This window comes from Schistocerca cancellata, chromosome 9 (assembly GCF_023864275.1).
Source record: "Schistocerca cancellata isolate TAMUIC-IGC-003103 chromosome 9, iqSchCanc2.1, whole genome shotgun sequence".
Taxonomy (NCBI): Eukaryota; Metazoa; Arthropoda; class Insecta; order Orthoptera; family Acrididae; genus Schistocerca; species Schistocerca cancellata.
This window is the reverse complement of record NC_064634.1, coordinates 326850441-326870061: the sequence shown is the minus strand read 5'-3', so window position 1 is coordinate 326870061 and position 19621 is coordinate 326850441. Positions and strand designations below refer to the sequence as shown.

The 19621-nt window shown below is 41.3% G+C and overlaps 1 protein-coding gene across 1 annotated transcript in view; it reads right to left on the bottom strand.

Moving 5' to 3' along the window:
• Nucleotides 1-19621, bottom strand: part of LOC126100167 (lysosome membrane protein 2) — a 706001-nt gene that overhangs the window by 642422 nt on the left and 43958 nt on the right. The window contains exon 2 of the mRNA XM_049910714.1: nucleotides 6503-6573. Within this exon, the coding sequence (XP_049766671.1) occupies nucleotides 6503-6527 (25 nt within the window). The 5' untranslated portion in view covers nucleotides 6528-6573. The remainder of the gene's footprint in view (nucleotides 1-6502; nucleotides 6574-19621) is intronic.

Here is a 19621-nt window from a genome sequence, read left to right as displayed (position 1 = left end):
CCATCGAGTGACGAACGCCGCAGAAACTCACCACTGCCGCTGTAGCCTTTGCGACGCAGACGGATTCGTTTCTATTCAGTCGCACCGTAGGCTGCCCCTGACGCAGCAGCTTCAACTCCCGGGAATTGCAGAACACTGACAACACATAAATAGGTCCATGAGTCGTCTGCCTTCATCAGGCTCATAACGTGGCCTCTGTTCTGCCACTTGAACGCGACAATGAAAAGCGGCGGCCAGCAGATGTGATCCTAGAGTCGCACACGACACCTGCGACTACGAGGTGCATTCAAGTTCTAAGGCCTCCGTTTTTTTTTCTCCAGACTGGAAAGAGATAGAAACATGCGCATTGTTTTAAAATGAGGCCGCGTTCATTGTCAATACGTCCCAGAGATGGCAGCACCGTACAGCAGATGGAATTTTACCGCCAGTTGCGAGAATGAGAACTGTTTTAAATACTTAAAATGGCGACGTTTTCCTTACTTGAACAGCGTGCAATCATTTGTTTTCTGAATTTGCGTGGTGTGAAACCAATTGAAATTCATCGACAGTTGAAGGAGACATGTGGTGATGGTGTTATGGATGTGTCGAAAGTGCGTTCGTGGGTGCGACAGTTTAATGAAGGCAGAACATCGTGTGACAACAAACCGAAACAACCTCAGGCTCGCACAAGCCGGTCTGACGACATGATCGAGAAAGTGGAGAGAATTGTTTTGGGGGATCGCCGAATGACTGTTGAACAGATCGCCTCCAGAGTTGGCATTTCTGTGGGTTCTGTGCACACAATCCTGCATGACGACCTGAAAATGCGAAAAAGTGTCATACAGGTGGGTGCCACGAATGCTGACGGACGACCACATGGCTGCCCATGTGGCATGTTGCCAAGCAATGTTGACGCGCAACGACAGCATGAATGGGACTTTCTTTTCGTCGGCTGTGACAATGGATGAGACGTGGATGCCATTTTTCGATCCAGAAACAAAGCGCCAGTCAGCTCAATGGACGGACACAGATTCACCGCCACCAAAAAAATTTCGGGTAACCGCCAGTGCTGAAAAAATGATGGTGTCCGTGTTCTGGGACAGCGAGGGCGTAATCCTTACCAATTGCGTTCCAAAGGGCATTACGGTAGCAGGTGCATCCTACGAAAATGTTTTGAAGAACAAATTCCTTCCTGCACTGCAACAAAAACGTCCGGGAAGGGCTGCGCGTGTGCTGTTTCACCAAGACAACGCACCCGCACATCGAGCTAAGGTTACGCAACAGTTTCTTCGTGATAACAACTTTGAAGTGATTCCTCATGCTCCCTACTCACCTGACCTGGCTCCTAGTGACTTTTGGCTTTTTCCAACAATGAAAGACACTCTCCGTGGCCGCACATTCACCAGCCGTGCTGCTATTGCCTCAGCGATTTTCCAGTGGTCAAAACAGACTCCTAAAGAAGCCTTCGCCGCTGCCATGGAATCATGGCGTCAGCGTTGTGAAAAATGTGTACGTCTGCGAGGGGATTACGTCGAGAAGTAACGCCAGTTTCATTGATTTCGGGTGAGTAGTTAATAAGAAAAAAAATCGGAGGCCTTAGAACTTGAATGCACCTCGTACAGAGCCTCCCCGGCTTGCAGCAGCCATAAAATGGCCCGTTCCCAACTGTTTATGTCGACACTGGATGACAAGAGTCCTGCCAAAATGCCGTGTGGAAGTTACTTATACGCAGATGCTGAAACATTAAAGTGCAAACTCAAGGTTATATGGGACAACATGGGAGAGACCTGCCTTAAAACCGGTAAGTTTTGTGCTATGCACGCCGCCGTCATGTCAGACAGTTTAGAGCACCGTGTCTCATTTGAATGGGTGTCCAACAATAGACGGCGCTCCCTTATCACCACTGCATCCAGCAGTATCACCAGCTCCAGCCAACATCCACGTTATCTGCCAATGGCCCAGTAGAATTATAGAGTAAAAAGGTAAAGAAGATAAATTGTCAGGTTTCTTGAACCGCTCCTCAATTGCCCTCACGAGGCTGAGTGAGCTCTGTTCCAACCGTCCCACCAAGGAAAGATCCCTGGCAGTACCGGAAATCTAACTCGGGCCTTCCTCAAGGCAACCAGCAGCGAGAGTTGTAAAGGATGATTAAAAATTCAATGCCCATCTGACATGTTACAACAGAGCCAATAACAAACACAGGGTGCTTGACTGTTACGGGGCAAACGAAAGGGCGAGTAGAGGGCACTGAAACAAGCAACTAAAATGGCTCTGAGGACTATGGGACTTAACGTCTGAGGTCATCAGTCCCCTAGAACTTAGAACTACTTAAACCTAACTAACCTAAGGACATCACACACATCCATGCCCGAGGCAGGATTCGAAACTGCGACCGTAGCGGTCACACGGTTCCAAACTGAAGCGATTAGAACCGCACGGCCACACCGGCCGGCAACAAGCAACTAATCCTTATAAACAAAGGCCCAGAAACCAATGAATTTCCCGAAATGACATATTATCACTGAGTACATGAACACTTTGTAACAGAGTCCGCAGGGATCCAAACTGCAGATACTCACTTGGAAAGAAACACATTAAAACATATACTGTAGCTCAAAAAACGCTGGTGTAGGCATGTGTATTCAAATACAGAGATTTTTAAATAGGCAGAATACGGCGCTGCTGTCAGCAACGCCTATATAAGACAACAAATGTCTGGCGCAGGTTAGATCGGTTAGTGCTGCTACAATGGCAGGTTATCAACATTTAAGCGAGTTTGAACGTGGTGTTATAGTTGGCGCACGAGCGATGGGGCACAGCATCACCGAGGTAGTGATGAAGTGGGGATTTTCCCGTACGACCATTTCACGAGTGTTCCGTGAATATCAGGAATCCGGTAAAACATTAAATCACCGACATCGCTGCGGCCGGAAAAAGATCGTGGAAGAACGGGACCAACGACGCCTGAAGAGAATAGTTCAATGTGACAGAAGTGCGACCCTTTCGCAAATTGCTGCAGATTTCAGTGCTTGGCAACGTGCAAGTGTCAGCGTGCGAACTATTCAAAGAAACATCATCGACAACTCGTGTACCCTTGATGACTGCACGACACAAAGTTTTACGCCTCGCCTGTGTCCGCCAACACCGACATTGGAATGTTGATGACTAGAAACACGTTGCCTGTTTGGACGACACTCGTTTCAAATTGTATCGAGCGGATAGACGTGTACGGATATGGAGACAACCTCATGAATCCATGGGTCCTGCATGTCAGCAGGTGACTGTAATGGTGTCGGGCATGTGCAGTTGGAGTGATATGAGGCCCCGATACGTCTATATACCACTCTGACTGGTGACACTTACGTAAGCATCCTGTCTGGTCACCTGCATCCATTCATGTCGATTGTGCATTCCGACGGACTTGGGCAATTCCAGCAGGACAATGCGACACCCCACATGTTCAGGGTTGCTACAGAGAGGTTTCAAGAGCACTCTTCTGAGTTTAAACACTTCTGCTGGCAACGAAACTTCTCAGACATAGTAATTATTAAGCATATCTGGGATGCCTTGCAATGTGCTCTTCAGAAGAGGTCTCCTCCACCCCCTCGTACTCTTACGGATTTATGGACAGCCCTGCAGGATTCATTGCGTCATTTCCCTATAGCACCACTTCTCACATTAGTCGAGTCCATGCCACGTCGTGTTGCGGCACGTCTGCGCGCTCGTGGGGTCCTACACGATATTATGCAGGTGTTCCAGTTTCTTTCGCCCTTCAGTGTATGATCCGCGCGACCACCGTTCGTGGGAAGGCAGTCCTCACTAAGTCTCCTCATCGACACCCGTACATGTTCAAAAACCCCAGGCGAGTTCCGGACGCACTGACATCCAACGACAATGCACTCACAGAGTTCGTGAAACTGTCAACAGTTCTGGAAAACACCAAAGCTTTTAAATTCCTCCACACAAAAATGTCCAATGGGTTCAAGTGAGAGAACTCAGGGGTCATAGTATTGGCGAGGAAGTCTACAGGAAACCCGGAACTGGTGCTCTCCTCTGACAATGACCCACTCTTTTTAGGTAATGGTCTTATTGTCAGTGTGGAACGACATGTCCAATCTACTTTCTGAAGTCCTTACGTATTTAGTTGTTAGTTCCTTTAAGCTGTATTACTAATTACATGATTATTTGTATTTGTGCTGGGCACCAGCTGGACGAGTACTTAAGGTGTCGACCTCTTGAACTCAAGTTCACGGTTTCAAACCACGGTGAGGTCAGTGGCATTTTCTTAGACTCAAAGGCCCACAGCAGGCCACAATCGTACAACAACGCAGCTTCTAATAGTGTGCTCTTAGAAAATTTAAATCTTAGGTTTCATTTTAAAATCGTTATTAGGAGCGCAGAAGTGAATATAAAACTGGAGAGAAACTGACCTCTGTACTTCCTATATGATAAAGAGAGACAGTCAATATTTCTCTTTTTTCCTGAACTTGCTCTTAAGTTGGATACTTTGGTAGTTTGTTAGTTCTCTGATATTCTTTTATTGTAATTAAATGTCGCATTTTATTTATTGAACGAATTATGGCGTATTATAATTGTTGTATTGTAAACCTGAACAATGTAACATTAGAAGTTAGATTTGGTTTTTGGAGAAAGGAGGTAAGAATGAGTGACAGAAATGTCAAGGGAACGAAAGAGAGACCACCAGATACGTGGAGCCTGAATAAAAATGAACTAGAATAACAAAATTTTGATGATTTATGTGTATTTTAAATTTTATTTTGTAGTTAATATTGTTCTTTATTTCAAATATTAGTACTAACAAAATCAGAGAAAATGAACTGTGTCAAGCGGACAGCCATTGACAAACACTCTATACAAATTCAAATAACATTGTATAGCGTAAGCCATGAAGCGACCGAAAGTCTATACAGGCGTAAGACAGAATGTACAAAACACAAACCTCTGTATGAATATCAACCGATCACACTGTGATCAGATACCAGAGACATCTTCTTGAGTAGTACAAATTCTTTCGGTACCATACAGAGCGCATCTACACTCCAGCTATGGCGAGCTACAGTCAACAAACTATGGATCACGATCTTTCCCAAGGAAGCCCTTGCATATGATGAAAATGTGAACTGAAAAAAATTGTGAAATCCTATACATTAAGGAGCGAAATAAGGACAACAAGCATACCTGTGGGAAGATGGGATCTCGTTGGGAACCATACCGATTTGTGTGGCTGCAGAGAACCACAAAATATGTAGCTCTTGTTCCCCTGCCTGTCGCGTTTGGCAACTTGTACGCAGTAATATCTTCATCTGTCCTAAGACAGTGCTGTCGACTACGCAAGTTTCTGGCCGACCATAATTTAATAATTTTTCGGAGGCCAATTAATGCCAAAGTTTAAAGGTAGTAGTGTATTATATCACTTTGGTGAAGTGATGTGTCACAAGGCATCTAGGTCTAAGGCGCTGCAGTCATGGACTGTGCGGCTGGTCCCGGCAGAGGTTCGAGTCCTCCCTCGAGCATGGGTGTGTGTGTTTGTCCTTAGGATAATTTAGGTTAAGTAGTGTGTAAGCTTAGGGACTGATGACCTTAGCAGTTAAGTCCCATAAGATTTCACACACACACACAAGGTATCTACCTAACCGACGAATGATGGTCACGACCATAAAAGTTTTATTTAATTAATGAGTTAGTGTAGTACGCTGTTCGGAAGTTACTTCGTGTATTCTGCAGTGGATGCACGCAGTCGGGACGACGATAGCAAGCTTACTGCTTTCGAACGTTACCTGCCGTTTGGGCGGTTATTTCTTGTCGTCTGATCTTGTCTTGGAAGATATGTTGCCCACCATGGAAGAAGAACTGCCGTGACAGTCGCAATGACACTGAGAGAACGGAGGAAGCCGTTTTGGCTGTCACTTTTCTGTTATCTGTCATTCGCCTGAGAATGAACTTCGGTTAATATCAAATGAAACTGTAATTGATACAGCTCGTTTGTCAAAAAGTACTGTATGAGGTTTTCGAGTATTATAAGAATTATCAGTAAAATGCTGTTAAAGAAGAAAGCTTCTACATCATTTCTTTGAAAATTCAAATTTGTGAGAGAGTTTTTAAGTTCCAGCACAGAAGAGGTGGCAGAGGGAGACGTAGTCTACACCAGCGAAGACATACACGAGCTTTGTTTTTTTCTTTTTTCGGTTTAAACACAAGAAGTTTGAATCATTAAACAACGGCTAGCGAAAGTTTATTCATGAATTTAGCACATAACATAACATACAGACTGGGTAGAACTCTCCAAAGTTTTAGTATTGCTGCTAATCACTCTCTTTAATGATATCGTGATATTATTTAAGCACTCTTGTACATGTACAATTCATACCAGCAATTGCTATTGCCTTGTGTTATTATGTGGACGTAATTTGTGTGCGTACTGTACGTAGCGCTTCTGAAACTAAATAAATAAATACATTTTTTAAAAAAGTTGCCTGGCGTATTGTTTAGCAGGTGTACTCACCGGCAGTGCGCAGCCTGTTGTGCATGGCTAAGGTCTGCGTCTTCTCGCACCTCGAGCACGGATAACCAACTCTGCAGAACGAGAAAACATTGTCACTTATCATCAGAGAATAAACATGAAACCTATAAACAACAAGAACAATGACACTCTTTTCTAATCGGCTTTTGTTCTGTATCTTGTATTTCCCTTTTTCCTTAACATAATCTGTAAATTTTTTATCCATCTTGGTTGGCGAGCATCGCAGTTGTTCTTGTAGATTACGCTGAAGGAAATAATGCAACCAGCCACAAGTGTTGTTGAAACGATTTTATTATACCATCACTAGTTTCGGGCCTGAGCTCATCGTCAGATGATAGAGTTGACTTCTACGCAAGTTTTACGTTTGCATCTTCTTGAAAAGCCCTCCTTTACATATTATAGGACAGTGGTTGATTTCCTGTTACAATCCATACTGATCAATGAACTAAACAAAACAAAATGATGGACGCATTTGCGTACAAATGTAAACAAATGACGGATATATTTGTTGACATTCGTAACTAAATGCATTCGCCATATTGTTTTTAGTTCAGTTCATTGATTAGTATGGATTGTACCCACATGAAAAAACGTTTTGCATCACCCCAGTTCCCAGAACTCCTGAAGACGTTGACTTTGGATATTGTATCACAGACACAATCCCTTTGACTGTTCACATATGTCACTAAATCCGACCAAAGATGTAAACAACCATGCATCAGCACCGCCTATTAGACGGAGGGGATCTGACAGCCGATCAGTTCCAGTCATTCCACCAGGAAGGAGGTACACGGCTCGTGTTTAGTTCAACCATGCCTAGACGGTCATTACCGCGGTTCAGATGCGTCCGCATTGTTACTTTGTGCCAGGAAGGGCTCTCGACAAGGGTAGTGTCCAGGTGTCTCGGAGTGAACCAAGGTAACGTTGTTCGGACATGGAAGAGATTCAGAGATACAGGAACTGTCGACGACGTACCTCGCTCAGGCCGCCCAAGGCTACTACTGCAGTGAATGACCGCTACCTACGGATTATGGTTCGGAGGAACCCTGACAGCAACGCCACCACGTTGAATAATGCTTTTCGTGCAGCTACAGGACATCGTGTTACGTCTCAAACTGTGCGCAATAGGCTGCATGATGCGCAACTTCATTCCCGACGCCCAGGGTGAGGTCCATCTTTACATCCACGACACAATGCAGCGCGGTACAGATGGGCCCAGTAACATGCCGAATGGCCCCTTCAGGACTGGCATCACGTTCTCTTCACCGATGAGTGTCGTATGCCTTTAACCAGACAATCGTCAGAGACGTGTTTGGAGGCAACCCGGTCAGACTGAACCCCTTAGACACACTGTCCAGCGAGTGCATCAACGTGAAGGTCCCAGATGTTTTGGTGTGGCATTATGTGGGGCCGACGTTCGCCGCTTGTGGTCATGGAAGGCGCCCTAACGGATGTACGATACGCCAATGCCATTCTCTCACCGATAGTGCAACCATATCGGCAGCATATTGGCGAGACATCCGTCTTCATGGACGACAATTCGCGCCCCAATCTACATTTATCTACATTTATATTCCGCAAGCCACCCAACGGTGTGTGGCGGAGGGCACATCTCGTGAATGACTTCCTTCAGGATAACAACATCGCTCGACTAGAGAGGCCAGCATGTTCTCCAGATATGAAACCTATCGAAAATGCCTGGAACAGATTGAAAAGGGCTGTTTATGGACGACGTGACCCAGCAACCACTCTGAGGGATCTACACCGAATCGCCGTTGAGGAATGAGACAATTTGGACCAACAGTGCCTTGATAAACTTGTGGATAGTATGCCACGACGAATACAGGCATGCATCAATGCAAGAGGACGTGCTACTAGGTATTAGAGGTACCGATGTGTACAGCAATCTGGACCACCACCTCTGAACGTCTCGCTGTATGGTGGTACAACATGTAATGTGTGGTTTTCATGAGCAATAAAAAGGGCGGAAATGATGTTTATGTTGATCTCTATTCCAATTTTCTGTAGTGGTTCCGGAACTCTCGAAACTGAGGTGATGCAAAATATTTTTTGATGCGAGTAATAGAAAAGGAAACGTATCTGCCATCTTGTTTTTAGTTCTTTCACAGATTGTAAAAGAAAATCAAACCTCTGTCCTATAATATTGAAAGGAGGGCTTTTCACGAAGACACAACGTTAAACTTGCAGAGAAGTCAACGCTATCATTTGACGATGGGCTAAGGCCCGAAACTAGTAATAATATAATAAAATCATCTCAAGAATAGTTGGAGCTGGTTGCAGTATTTCCTACAGTGTAATGTAACACTTTTTCCTAGTGCCTATATTCACAGTCAAAATTACATTTTTTTTCCCTTAATATATTCTCGTCTAAGCAGCTGTACAGAATTTGGCGAACGGAAACTGGCAGTCTGACAAAACGTCACTGAGTTAATAGATCTGAAACGCTGCTGTTTATAAACTTATAAGTTAGATGCACTATGATACTTACGAATAGCAGGGTAATCCCAAAAATTATTTGAACGTTATTATAGCCCAAGCGTCAAAATGCTTAACTCTAGTTTACACATAAAATAGGCAGAAGATGTTGAAACACGATTACACTAAATACTGTGCGATAGAGACGCACACTCAGTTAACATAGTTACATTTACTTTGTAATAGTAACAAAAGAACCATCTATCTGTCACCTTGCTCAGAATAACTGGTCATAAAGACTAAATACTAAGACGTAATTATTAGTCAACTCTCCAGTACGCTTCGATATATTTGTGCATTATGTTTGGGTCTATCATGTATCTATACTGTCTGGATTGCAGACGACTCAACAAATTTGTAAGTTGTCTGCAATTATAGTCATCTTATGTTTGCACAATGTTGACAAAAACCGTGTCATTTAATCGACAACCAACTTTATGACACTGCAGATACGCCTTTTAAACAAAAGTGGATTTTATAACACGTATACCAGTAATAAATCTAGACCGAAGAAGTTCGCTGTTCGACGTTCTAAATGTTCAAGAATACTCATGCGTCTCCATTACTTGGTACTGTATGGACTCGACAGACGTAATGCTGAGGAGTAGCACGCTTCTCTGTACTTTATCTTCTTTACACCTCTTAAACCGCGGGAAGTGTCTGGTAGACTGTACCGAAGACACAAACGTACTGAGTGCATTCCGATTCTTTGCACAAAATAAAATTGGAAAAATATGACTGGCTGTACAGCTTAGACACCATACTAGTTTTCCACACGCTAATGACAAGAGTGTGTGCAGATTGTGAAAGTAACTTACGTAACATCTTTAACACAGTAATTTTGTTCAGTCAGTAACTGTTAATATTCGTCTCTTGATATTTACAAGATGAATAATTATGTTAACTGAATGACAGAAGTAAATTTGTTCATGATTTGGTCCACCTTGTGCAAACACAATTTTTTGTTGCCTTAGCAAAATACGTTTCACTGAAGCTATAGGACCAAATGGATTTCATCCTTGTTTCCAAATGCTGTTGTTTTTGTGGTTTTCTGTGTTACTATTTAACAAAAGTGGCAGTGAAAGTTTTTCACAGTGAAGATAATGGGGAAACCAGAATGTGAAAGAAAACCAACTGTAATCCAAAACATAAAAAACCACAAAAACCACAGTATAGGATAAAAAGAAATAAAATAAAGAAAAAACACTGATGGTGTTGTCACTTCAGCGTAATATGTCTGGGTAAAAGAAGAAAAAGTTCTGTTCGCTCAACGCGAAGCCCGTCAAAAAATAATTTCGTTTGCAAACAAACACAGACGCAAGGGCTTCAACTTCAAGATGAGTTCTAGAAGTTATGTTTACATATCTGGTCGATATCCAAGCAGCAGAATCAGTCATTATTCAAAAATTATTAGTATGGTTTCGTAAAAATATAAACGAAGACTTCTGTATCTTTCGCATATGCCGTTACTTCAAAATAAACGTAGACACTACCTTGACAACATGAGCAATATTATCTACTGAACAAGCTGATTATGAGCAGAAAATCGAAACTGTTTATTCACCACTTGCAGGAGACATATATTGTGAAGATACAATCTGTTGAGACTTTTTTACTTACCGTTAACACGACAAAACGCAATCATCAATCTCCATCAGATCCCGCCACTTAAAACATGACGCGCTACGTGACTGAGTTCTGCAGTGTTAACAATAATCTCTGGTGATTAGAGCTGTTAAAATATTACTCTGAAAACAGTTCTCCTTCGTTTAGTATTACGTATTAAAATGTCTTCTATTTATGAAACAAAACTGAATTGATCACGTCTGCATATTGTATGTATATTACCAAAGATGTCTACAATCCCTTTCCTTTATTTGCTCATTTGCTTTCAGGAGGAATCTCACATCTCATACTCAAAGTCTGTCCTTCGAACATCAAAAAAATGGTTCAAATGGCTCTGAGCGCTATGGGACTTAACTTCTATGGTCATCAGTCCCCTAGAACTTAGAACTACTTACACCTAACTAACCTAAGGACGTCACACACATCCATGCCCGAGGCAGGATTCGAACCTGCGACCGTAGCGGTCGCGCGCTTCCGGACTGATCCAAGATGGCCGCCGAGTAAGTGACGCCAGAAACTATTTCCAGAAATTTAAGTGATTTAGACAGGAATATAATTTAGTTTAACACCGACAACAAATTAAATACGTGCATTAGTGTATCGTTTAGTCTTGCCGTTAAAGGTTTCACTTTTCTTTGCGTATTTTTTCAGAAAACACGAAAAGGTCGTAACTTCGCGAAGTCGCGTTTAGGCTTAAATTTTGTAAACGTGTTTGTCTCTTGTTTCACGGTAATCTGACTAGTTTCTCGGTAACAAATAAGTAAACTACCGTAAATAGCGTATAACTTCATTGTTTTAATACAGATTTCAGAAAAACAGCGTAACGTTATATCAGAAACTTGCTTATATACATTTGTTTATAGGCCTAATTCTCGTAACGTTTTTGGAGAATCAAACTTAAAATATCTCGTTTAATTGTCCTTTTTTTCATTCCATCGAGTGAAATATATCATAAATAGCGTATACCTTCATTTTTTTAATACAGATCTCAGAAAAACAGCGGAATTTTAAATCAGAAACTTGCTTACGTACATTTGTGAATAGGCTTAATTCTTGTAACGTCTTTTTTGATTTTCGGCAATTTAATTGATTTAGTCTAGCTATAGTATTATTCTCGCCATGAGTGAGAAGTGCCTCACTTGCCGTAGAATTGTTAGTTCCGGGGTTTGGTGTGATGGATGCAATAGTTTTTTCATTGGGGGGACTGCAGTGGCGTGGGTGTCGGGAAAGTGGATCAGGCTCATCAGTGGTTATGTAGGATTTGCAGCAGAGATAGGAAGATAGTGGAACAGGAGGGGAAAATTGCTGCCATTCAGGCTGAGCTAGATCAGGCTAGGGAAGATCTGGACAGGTTAAGGAGGGAGAAGGGCAAAGAGAGGTGGGAAGTGGCAACAGGTAACAGAAGGAACAGGCCTAGAACTAAGTCTGACAGTTTTGTGGTGAATTTCAAGAATAAGTTTGACCTGTTGCTTTGGTTAGAAACTGATGAGCCTCAAGCAGAGGTAGGTGTAGACAGGACACAACAAACTTTCAATAGTAAATTGAAAAATAATGTAGGAAAGTCATCGAAAAGGAAGAAAGTTTTGTTGTTAGGCAGTTCTCATGCCAGAGGTGTAGGCCAACTTCTGCACGAGGAATTAGGTCCAGAATACCATGTCACAAATTTTTTCAAACCAAGTGCTAGTCTGGATCAGGTGACAGAGGATTTAGGTTCACTCTGTAAAGGATTTACCAGGGAAGACACCGTGGTTATTGTGGGAGGGCCAGGGAACAGTATCGACAGAGATCCTGGGTACAGTATGGAGTGTGACCTGGTAAAGATTGTGTCGGCATCGAGACACACCAATGTTGAATTTGTATCTGTCCTGAGACGCCATGACCGGCCTCATTTGAACTCTTCTGTTGGGAGAGATAATTTGGAGTTGGAACGGCTGCTTGGGTCGGGTGCGAGGGCTCATATTGGTGTGGTTCCTGTTGATTCTCTCAGTAGGTGGGACTATACCAGGCACGGCCTACATCTCAACAGGAAAGGGAAAGGTAAGCTGGCTGGGGTAATAACAGGAAATTTAAGGGGGGGAGGCACTGCCATGAATGGTAAAATACCAGTGGTAACAGGTGTTGGAGCAGCACCTTTTTTAGGATAGGTAAGACAGAAAGATGTCAAGTTCTACGAGAGGTCAGGATTGAAACAAATCTTCAGTTTAGGGAAGAAATTAAACAGCACAATTCTAGCACATTGGATCACCAATCACAGCTGTCAATTATAAATTTTCACCAGTCACCAGAAATTTTATCTCCACCAAGTTGTATCTCAGTCCTAGGTAATTGCATTAATGAATTAAAGTCACCCAACCCAGTTGACATAATCTGCCTCTCTGAACACCATGTGACCACTGATATAAGAACTAGGCCTAAGCACAATGAGAAGCTCAGACAGGAGAGTACTGCAAATGTTAGAATAAGGAAAGGTTCTCATAAAAGTATAATTAAAAATAATGTAAGTATATTTCATCACAATATTGGGAGTTTAAAGAATAAAATAGATGAGCTTCTGGTTTGTTTAGAAGATTTAGAAGCTGAGGATGAAATAGATATACTATGCCTGTCGGAGCATCACATTGTTACTGATATGGACAAGGTAAATGTAATTGGATATGAGCTCTCTGCACATGCAATTAGAGAAAATATGGAGAAAGGAGGAGTTGCCATATATGACAAAAGTTATCATTGTGCAAAAAGTATAGAAACAAAAAAGGTTTTATGTAGAGAAACATATAGAAGCATGTGCCTGTGAGCTTAAATTAAATAAAGGCACATTTATAATTGTATCTGTATATAGGTCCCCATTGGGAAATTTTCATCTATTTCTGAAAAATTTGGACTCCTTGTTGTGCTATCTGTCAGACAGGAGGAAGCAAATACTTCAATGTAGATTCTCTGAAAGAGGGTAATAGGAAAAATGACCTTGAAGTATTACTCGGTTCTTTCAATTTGACACCCGTTATTGATTTTCCTACTCGGGTGGTAAAGGATAGCAGCTCACTGATAGATAACTTCTTTATAGACCAAGATAAGTTTAACCAGATAAATGCTCAGCCTGTTGAGAATGGTCTTTCTGATCATAGTGCACAGCTAGTTACAATATATGACATAACTCCATTCAGAAGTAGTAAACAGTCCTCCAAAGTAGTATGTTCAGTCAACGATTTAACAATTGCAAATTTCAGGGAAAGCCTACAGCAGTTAGACTGGGATGAGGTGTACCGTGAACCTGATGCCAATTTAAAATATAATTTATTTCATGACACTTTTGTAAATGCATTTGAAAACTGCTTCCCCAAGAAAATAGTTAAATATACTCATAAGAAACCATGTAACAAACCATGGCTTACTAAGGGTATAAAAATATCTTGTAACCGGAAAAGGTAAATGTATCTGACAGCAAGAAAGAGTAGTGACCCAGAAACTATCAAACATTATAAAAACTACTGTGCTATATTAAGAAAAGTTATTAAAAAATCCAGAAGTATGTGTATCATGTCTGAAATCAGCAACTCTGATAATAAAATTAAAACAATTTGGAATATTATTAAAAGAGAAACAGGTCAACCAAGAGCAGAGGAAGACAGTATTACCATCAAATGAATGAAAACTTTATGAAGAAAAAGTCAGAAGTTGAAAATATTTTTAATAATCATTTTCTAAATGTTGTGGATATAGTGGGATCCAGGTATTCATTAGAAGATGCTAGGCTGTTAATGGAATTTGATAAAATTGAAATCTCACCCACTTCTCCCTCTGAAATTAGGAAAATAATAAACTTGCTTAAAAGCAAAAACTCACATGGAATTGATGGCATTTCCAGAAAAATACTAAAAGCTTGTTCTCAACAAATAAGTAAAATTCTCAGCCACCTGTGTAATAGCTCTCTGGAACAGAGCATTTTCCCTGAGAGACTGAAATATGCTATTGTTATACCTTTGCATAAAAAAGGGGATAGGTCTGATGTCAACAATTACCGTCCAATCTCCCTTCTAACAACTTTATCCAAACTTTTTGAGAAAGTAATGTATTCAAGAGTAGCTTCACATATCTGTAAAAAGGAAGTACTAACAAAATGTCAGTTTGGTTTCCAGAAAGGTTTTTCAACAGAAAATGCCATATATGCTGTCACCAATCAAATTTTGAATGATCTGAATAACCGAACATCACCCATTGGGATTTTTTGTGATCTCTCAAAGGCTTCTGATTGTGTAAATCATGAAATTCTGCTAGACAAGCTCAAGTATTGTGGCATGAGTGGAACGGTGCACAAATGGTTTAATTCGTACCTAACTGGAAGAGTGCAGAAAGTTGAAATAAGCAGTTCTATTAATATGCAAAGATCAGCACATTCCTCAAACTGGGGAACTATCAAGAATGGGGTTCCACAAGGGTCGGTCTTGGGTCCTTTGTTGCTCTTAACATATATTAATGACTTGCCATTTTATATTAATGAAGAGGCAAAGTTAGTTCTCTTTGCTGATGATACAAGTATAGTAATCACACCTGACAAACAAGAATTAACTGATGAAATTGTCAATAATGTCTTTCAGAAAATTACTAAGTGGTTCCTTGTAAATGGACTCTCACTGAATTTTGATAAGACACAGTTCTGTACAGTAAATGGTATGACGCCATTAATAAATATAGACATTAATCAGAAGCATGTAGCTAAGGTAGAATATTCAAAATTTTTAGGTGTGTCCATTGATGAGAGATTAAATTGGAAGAAACACATTGATGATCTGCTGAAACGTTTGAGTTCAGCTACTTATGCAATAAGGGTCATTGCAAATTTTGGTGATAAACATCTTAGTAAATTAGCTTACTACGCCTATTTTCACTCATTGCTTGCATATGGCATCATATTTTCGGGTAATTCATCACTGAGGAATAAAGTATTTATTGCACAAAAGTGTGTAATCAGAATAATAGCTGGAGTCCACCCAAGATCATCCTGCAGACATTTATTTAAGGATCTAGGGATATTCACAGTAGCTTCTCAGTATATATACTCTCTTATGAAATTTGTTATTAACAACCAAACCCAATTCAAAAGTAATAGCAGTGTGCATAACTACAATACTAGGAGAAAGGATGATCTTCACTATTCAAGATTAAATCTAACTTTGGCACAGAAAGGGGTGAATTATACTGGCACTAAAGTCTTTGGTCACTTACCAAATAGTATCAAAAGTCTGACAGATAACCAACAAGTATTTAAGAAGAAATTAAAAGAATTTCTGAATGACAACTCCTTCTACTCCATAGAGGAATTTTTAGATATAAATTAAGAAAAAAATAAAAAACCAAACAAAAAAATTATTAGAAATAATTTAAATAAACAAAAAAATAAAAAAGTTGTTGTATTAACTTAATTATGTTGTTAAATTAACTTAATTATGTCATGTATTGGAAAATTTGACTCGTTCCACATCATTACGAAATATCGTATTCATGATCCATGGAACTAGTATTCATCATCATCATCATCATCAGCCAATTCAATCATTAGATGATGTGGCCTCTTCGAGTCGTGGATTCAGGTAGGCTTTCAGAAGTCTTCTCCAAGTGGGACGGTCTTGGGCAGTTCTCTGCTAGGTGTTACCAGCGATCTTCTTGATGTCTTTGTCCCATCTGTCTGGTGGTCTTCCTCTAGGCCTCCGGTGCTCTCTCGGACTCCACTCCAGTACTAGCTTCGTCCACCTGTTGTCTTTTCTTCTTGCGATGTGGCCAGCCCACTGCCATTTCGAGGAACCTACTCTCTCTAAGATGTCATTAACCTTCGTCACAGACCGATGTCATCTGCCCTTTTCCTGTCCTTTCTTGTATAGCCCAGCATTGATCTCTCCGTGGCTCTCTGTGCTGTCCTAAGTTTCCCTTTTGTGAATGAGTTCAGTGTCCATGTCTCGCATCCGTACGTCATCACAGGAAGAATGCATTGATCAAATACTGCTTTCTTCAGATTTACTGGCATTTTTGATCTGAATACTTTTGAATTCTTCCCAAATGCTTGCCAACCAAGCTTGATGCGTCGATAGATTTCTGGTCTTATGTCTCCCTTCATATTTATAATCTGGCCAAGGTAGACATATTCACTGACCTCTTCTAGTAGACTGTCCTTGACTTTCACATCTCCAGCTGGGACCCATTTGTTGGATATTACATTTGTTTTGGAAAGGTTCATGTTCAAGCCAACCAGCTGACATTCCGATGCAAGATTTGTAACTAAGTTTTGGAGCTCTGCGAAGTCTTTGGCCAGTAAGGCAATATCATCAGCAAATCTCAAGTTGGTAAGCCTTCTTCCATTAATTCTAATTCCCTTACCTTCCCAGCTAATCTAATCTAATCTAATCTAGCCCCTAGAACCGCTCGGCTACCGTGGTCGGCTTCCAACATCACTCAGTCTTTTCACAGCGTAGAAATATTTATGGAGTGAGCATCCAGGTGTGCAAAACTGGATTTCTGCCGTCAACGTAAGAAGGCGGCTGAAATGAAACCCTGAATTATTTGTTATTATGCAAATGAGGTAATATATAAAAATTACACATATATTGTGGTGCTAGTAAAAATAATTATTTATTTAGCACCACAGGAAGGAAACTATGGTGAACGCACACTTACATGTGTTTCAAAATTAGTTGCGATAGAGACGACAAACAGATAAACAAAAGTCTCTGTATGTTCATCTTTTAAGCGAGGGTTGCGGGACTCGGCTGTTCGATAGAGGATGTCAGTTCACACATCTTTCAGTCGTCAATTTTCAACCTTATTTTATTTGGCAACTAGTTTCAGCGTTTTACTACGCCATCTTCAGGCCCCTGACCGACGTGTATGAGTAATTTACCTCGCTTGTGATCAAAACAGGGGTCAGCAATACTGGCATCAGTAGATATCTAATTGCTGCAGGGACCACTTCAAATATCAACTGCGGACAGTTAGAAGAACATTCAAACCACGCCAATCAAAGGTGAAAACCCAAAGGCTCATTACTCCGATATGTGTATATAATTTTTATAGAGTTTACGTTTTCGCTGTGTCCATTACGGGCACTTATTATTGTCTCCCCAGCGATAAAACTGAGGTACTTCTTTGAGAAGTGCTCTGTTCGAACAAAACGTGCAGCTCGTTGGGTTGGCTGATGACACTGTAGTTTTGGTGACTGGAGGTGGTTCTTTACATGAAGCTAACATGGGCGATACGGGATCCATATTCTTCAGCGAGAAGGTTGGTTTGGGTCTGTCGACGGAGACGGCCCTCTGTCCATCGGGTGTTTCAATAACGAAGTGTTTTTAGAGCCTGGATGTACCAGATATGGTCAATCATAAGCTGCGGAGGTTTCCTCTGTGCGTCATGACTTACTTGAAGAGTTTCTGGATGGATGAGGACAGACATTGTAGCATGACGTCGAACATTAACTGGCTCAAGCGACGCAATGTGCCGGTTCAAGTTGAAGTTGGAGTGACACATTCCAGTGGCGTAGGATCAAAGAAATCGGCTGGAAGTGTAGTTGTCATGTCGAAGTCATTTCTGCAGCGTTGGTGCTATACTTTGGAATCTCATAAGAACAGAGACACATTAAAAACGTTGGAAAGTAGTCAATATAGTCATCTGAAAGCAGAGCTCCTTATGCTGTTTCGGTGTTGCGATGCTACCGTCCAACTTTGCCGTTCGACGTGGGACGGTAAGCAATGGTTTCGGTGTGGTGTATAACTAGTATCTTTGTGAACTGAGTGAATAATTGACACTCAAATAGCCGTCCTCTGTTGGTGGTGAAGCTTTTCAGGGCTCCAGAACATGCTAAGAGAGTACTGATAACAGTTTCTGTAGAGATGTCCTTCAGGGGAACTGCCGCTGGCCAACGTGTAAACCTGTCCATCATTGTTAAGAGACAGGTGAAGCTGTGAGAGCAAGGTAATGGATACACTAGATCAAAATGCATATGCGACAAGCGACTGTCAGTTCACTGAAAACTTTACAAGCACTGTCTGTATGTTTTGAAGTTTTTGCTAGTTGATAGCGAACACATGTTTTTGCCCACAGCTTTACATCTTATTTCAATGGTGGTCAAATGAAACGTCGAATCAAGTCTACAGCACCTTTGATGTCAGGGTGAGCCAAGCCATGAAGTGTATGGAAGACTTATTGGCAGAAGGATGCAGGAACATATAGCCTGAGTTTATACGTAGAATTGTCACAAAGCAGCTGTGACCCACCTGGTAATAATATTGTTACAAACGCTAAGGAACAGGAGTTTGAACTATTCACTTTGGCCGTATCTGGGTCACTGCTTTGCGTCATTGCAATATGTTTGAATGAAACGATGGATGGCGACAAGATGTCTGCAACTTTGGAACATATATCAGCAGGTATAGTCTCTCCTCCACGAAGGTATCGAATACCAGCGGTGAGCTGACTGGAAAATTCCATATGGCGCAGTTACCTGCGTGTTGCTTTTTCTGGGCGCTATTTAAAGGCAAATGTTAATGGATTGTGGTATGTGGATACTGTGAATTCTCTTCCTTCCAAAAGATAATCGAAATGTTTCACTGCCGAATATGCTGCCAACAGTTCACAGCCCTATGTACTACAGTTACATGGTGTGTCAGTGGGAAACCTGAAGAAAAACACAACTGGTTCAGGTGTTCCTTCTAGCAGCTGGTGTAAAGAAGCACCTATAGCATGGCCCGTAGCATCGACCATCAAAATTAAGGGAAGATTTGTTGAGAGGTGAACAAGCTGAGTTCCATAAGCTTGTTCTTCTTTCAATTTCTTGAACGATTTTTCCACTTCGTCTGTCCATGTAATAAAGCGATTATCCTTCTCCTTGTTGTTCTTGCACAAGTTAAACAAAGGTAGTTGCATTTCTCCAATATTTGGTAATACACGAATGTATAGAAATTTAACACTCTTAGAAGTAGGTCCGCTACTATTTTG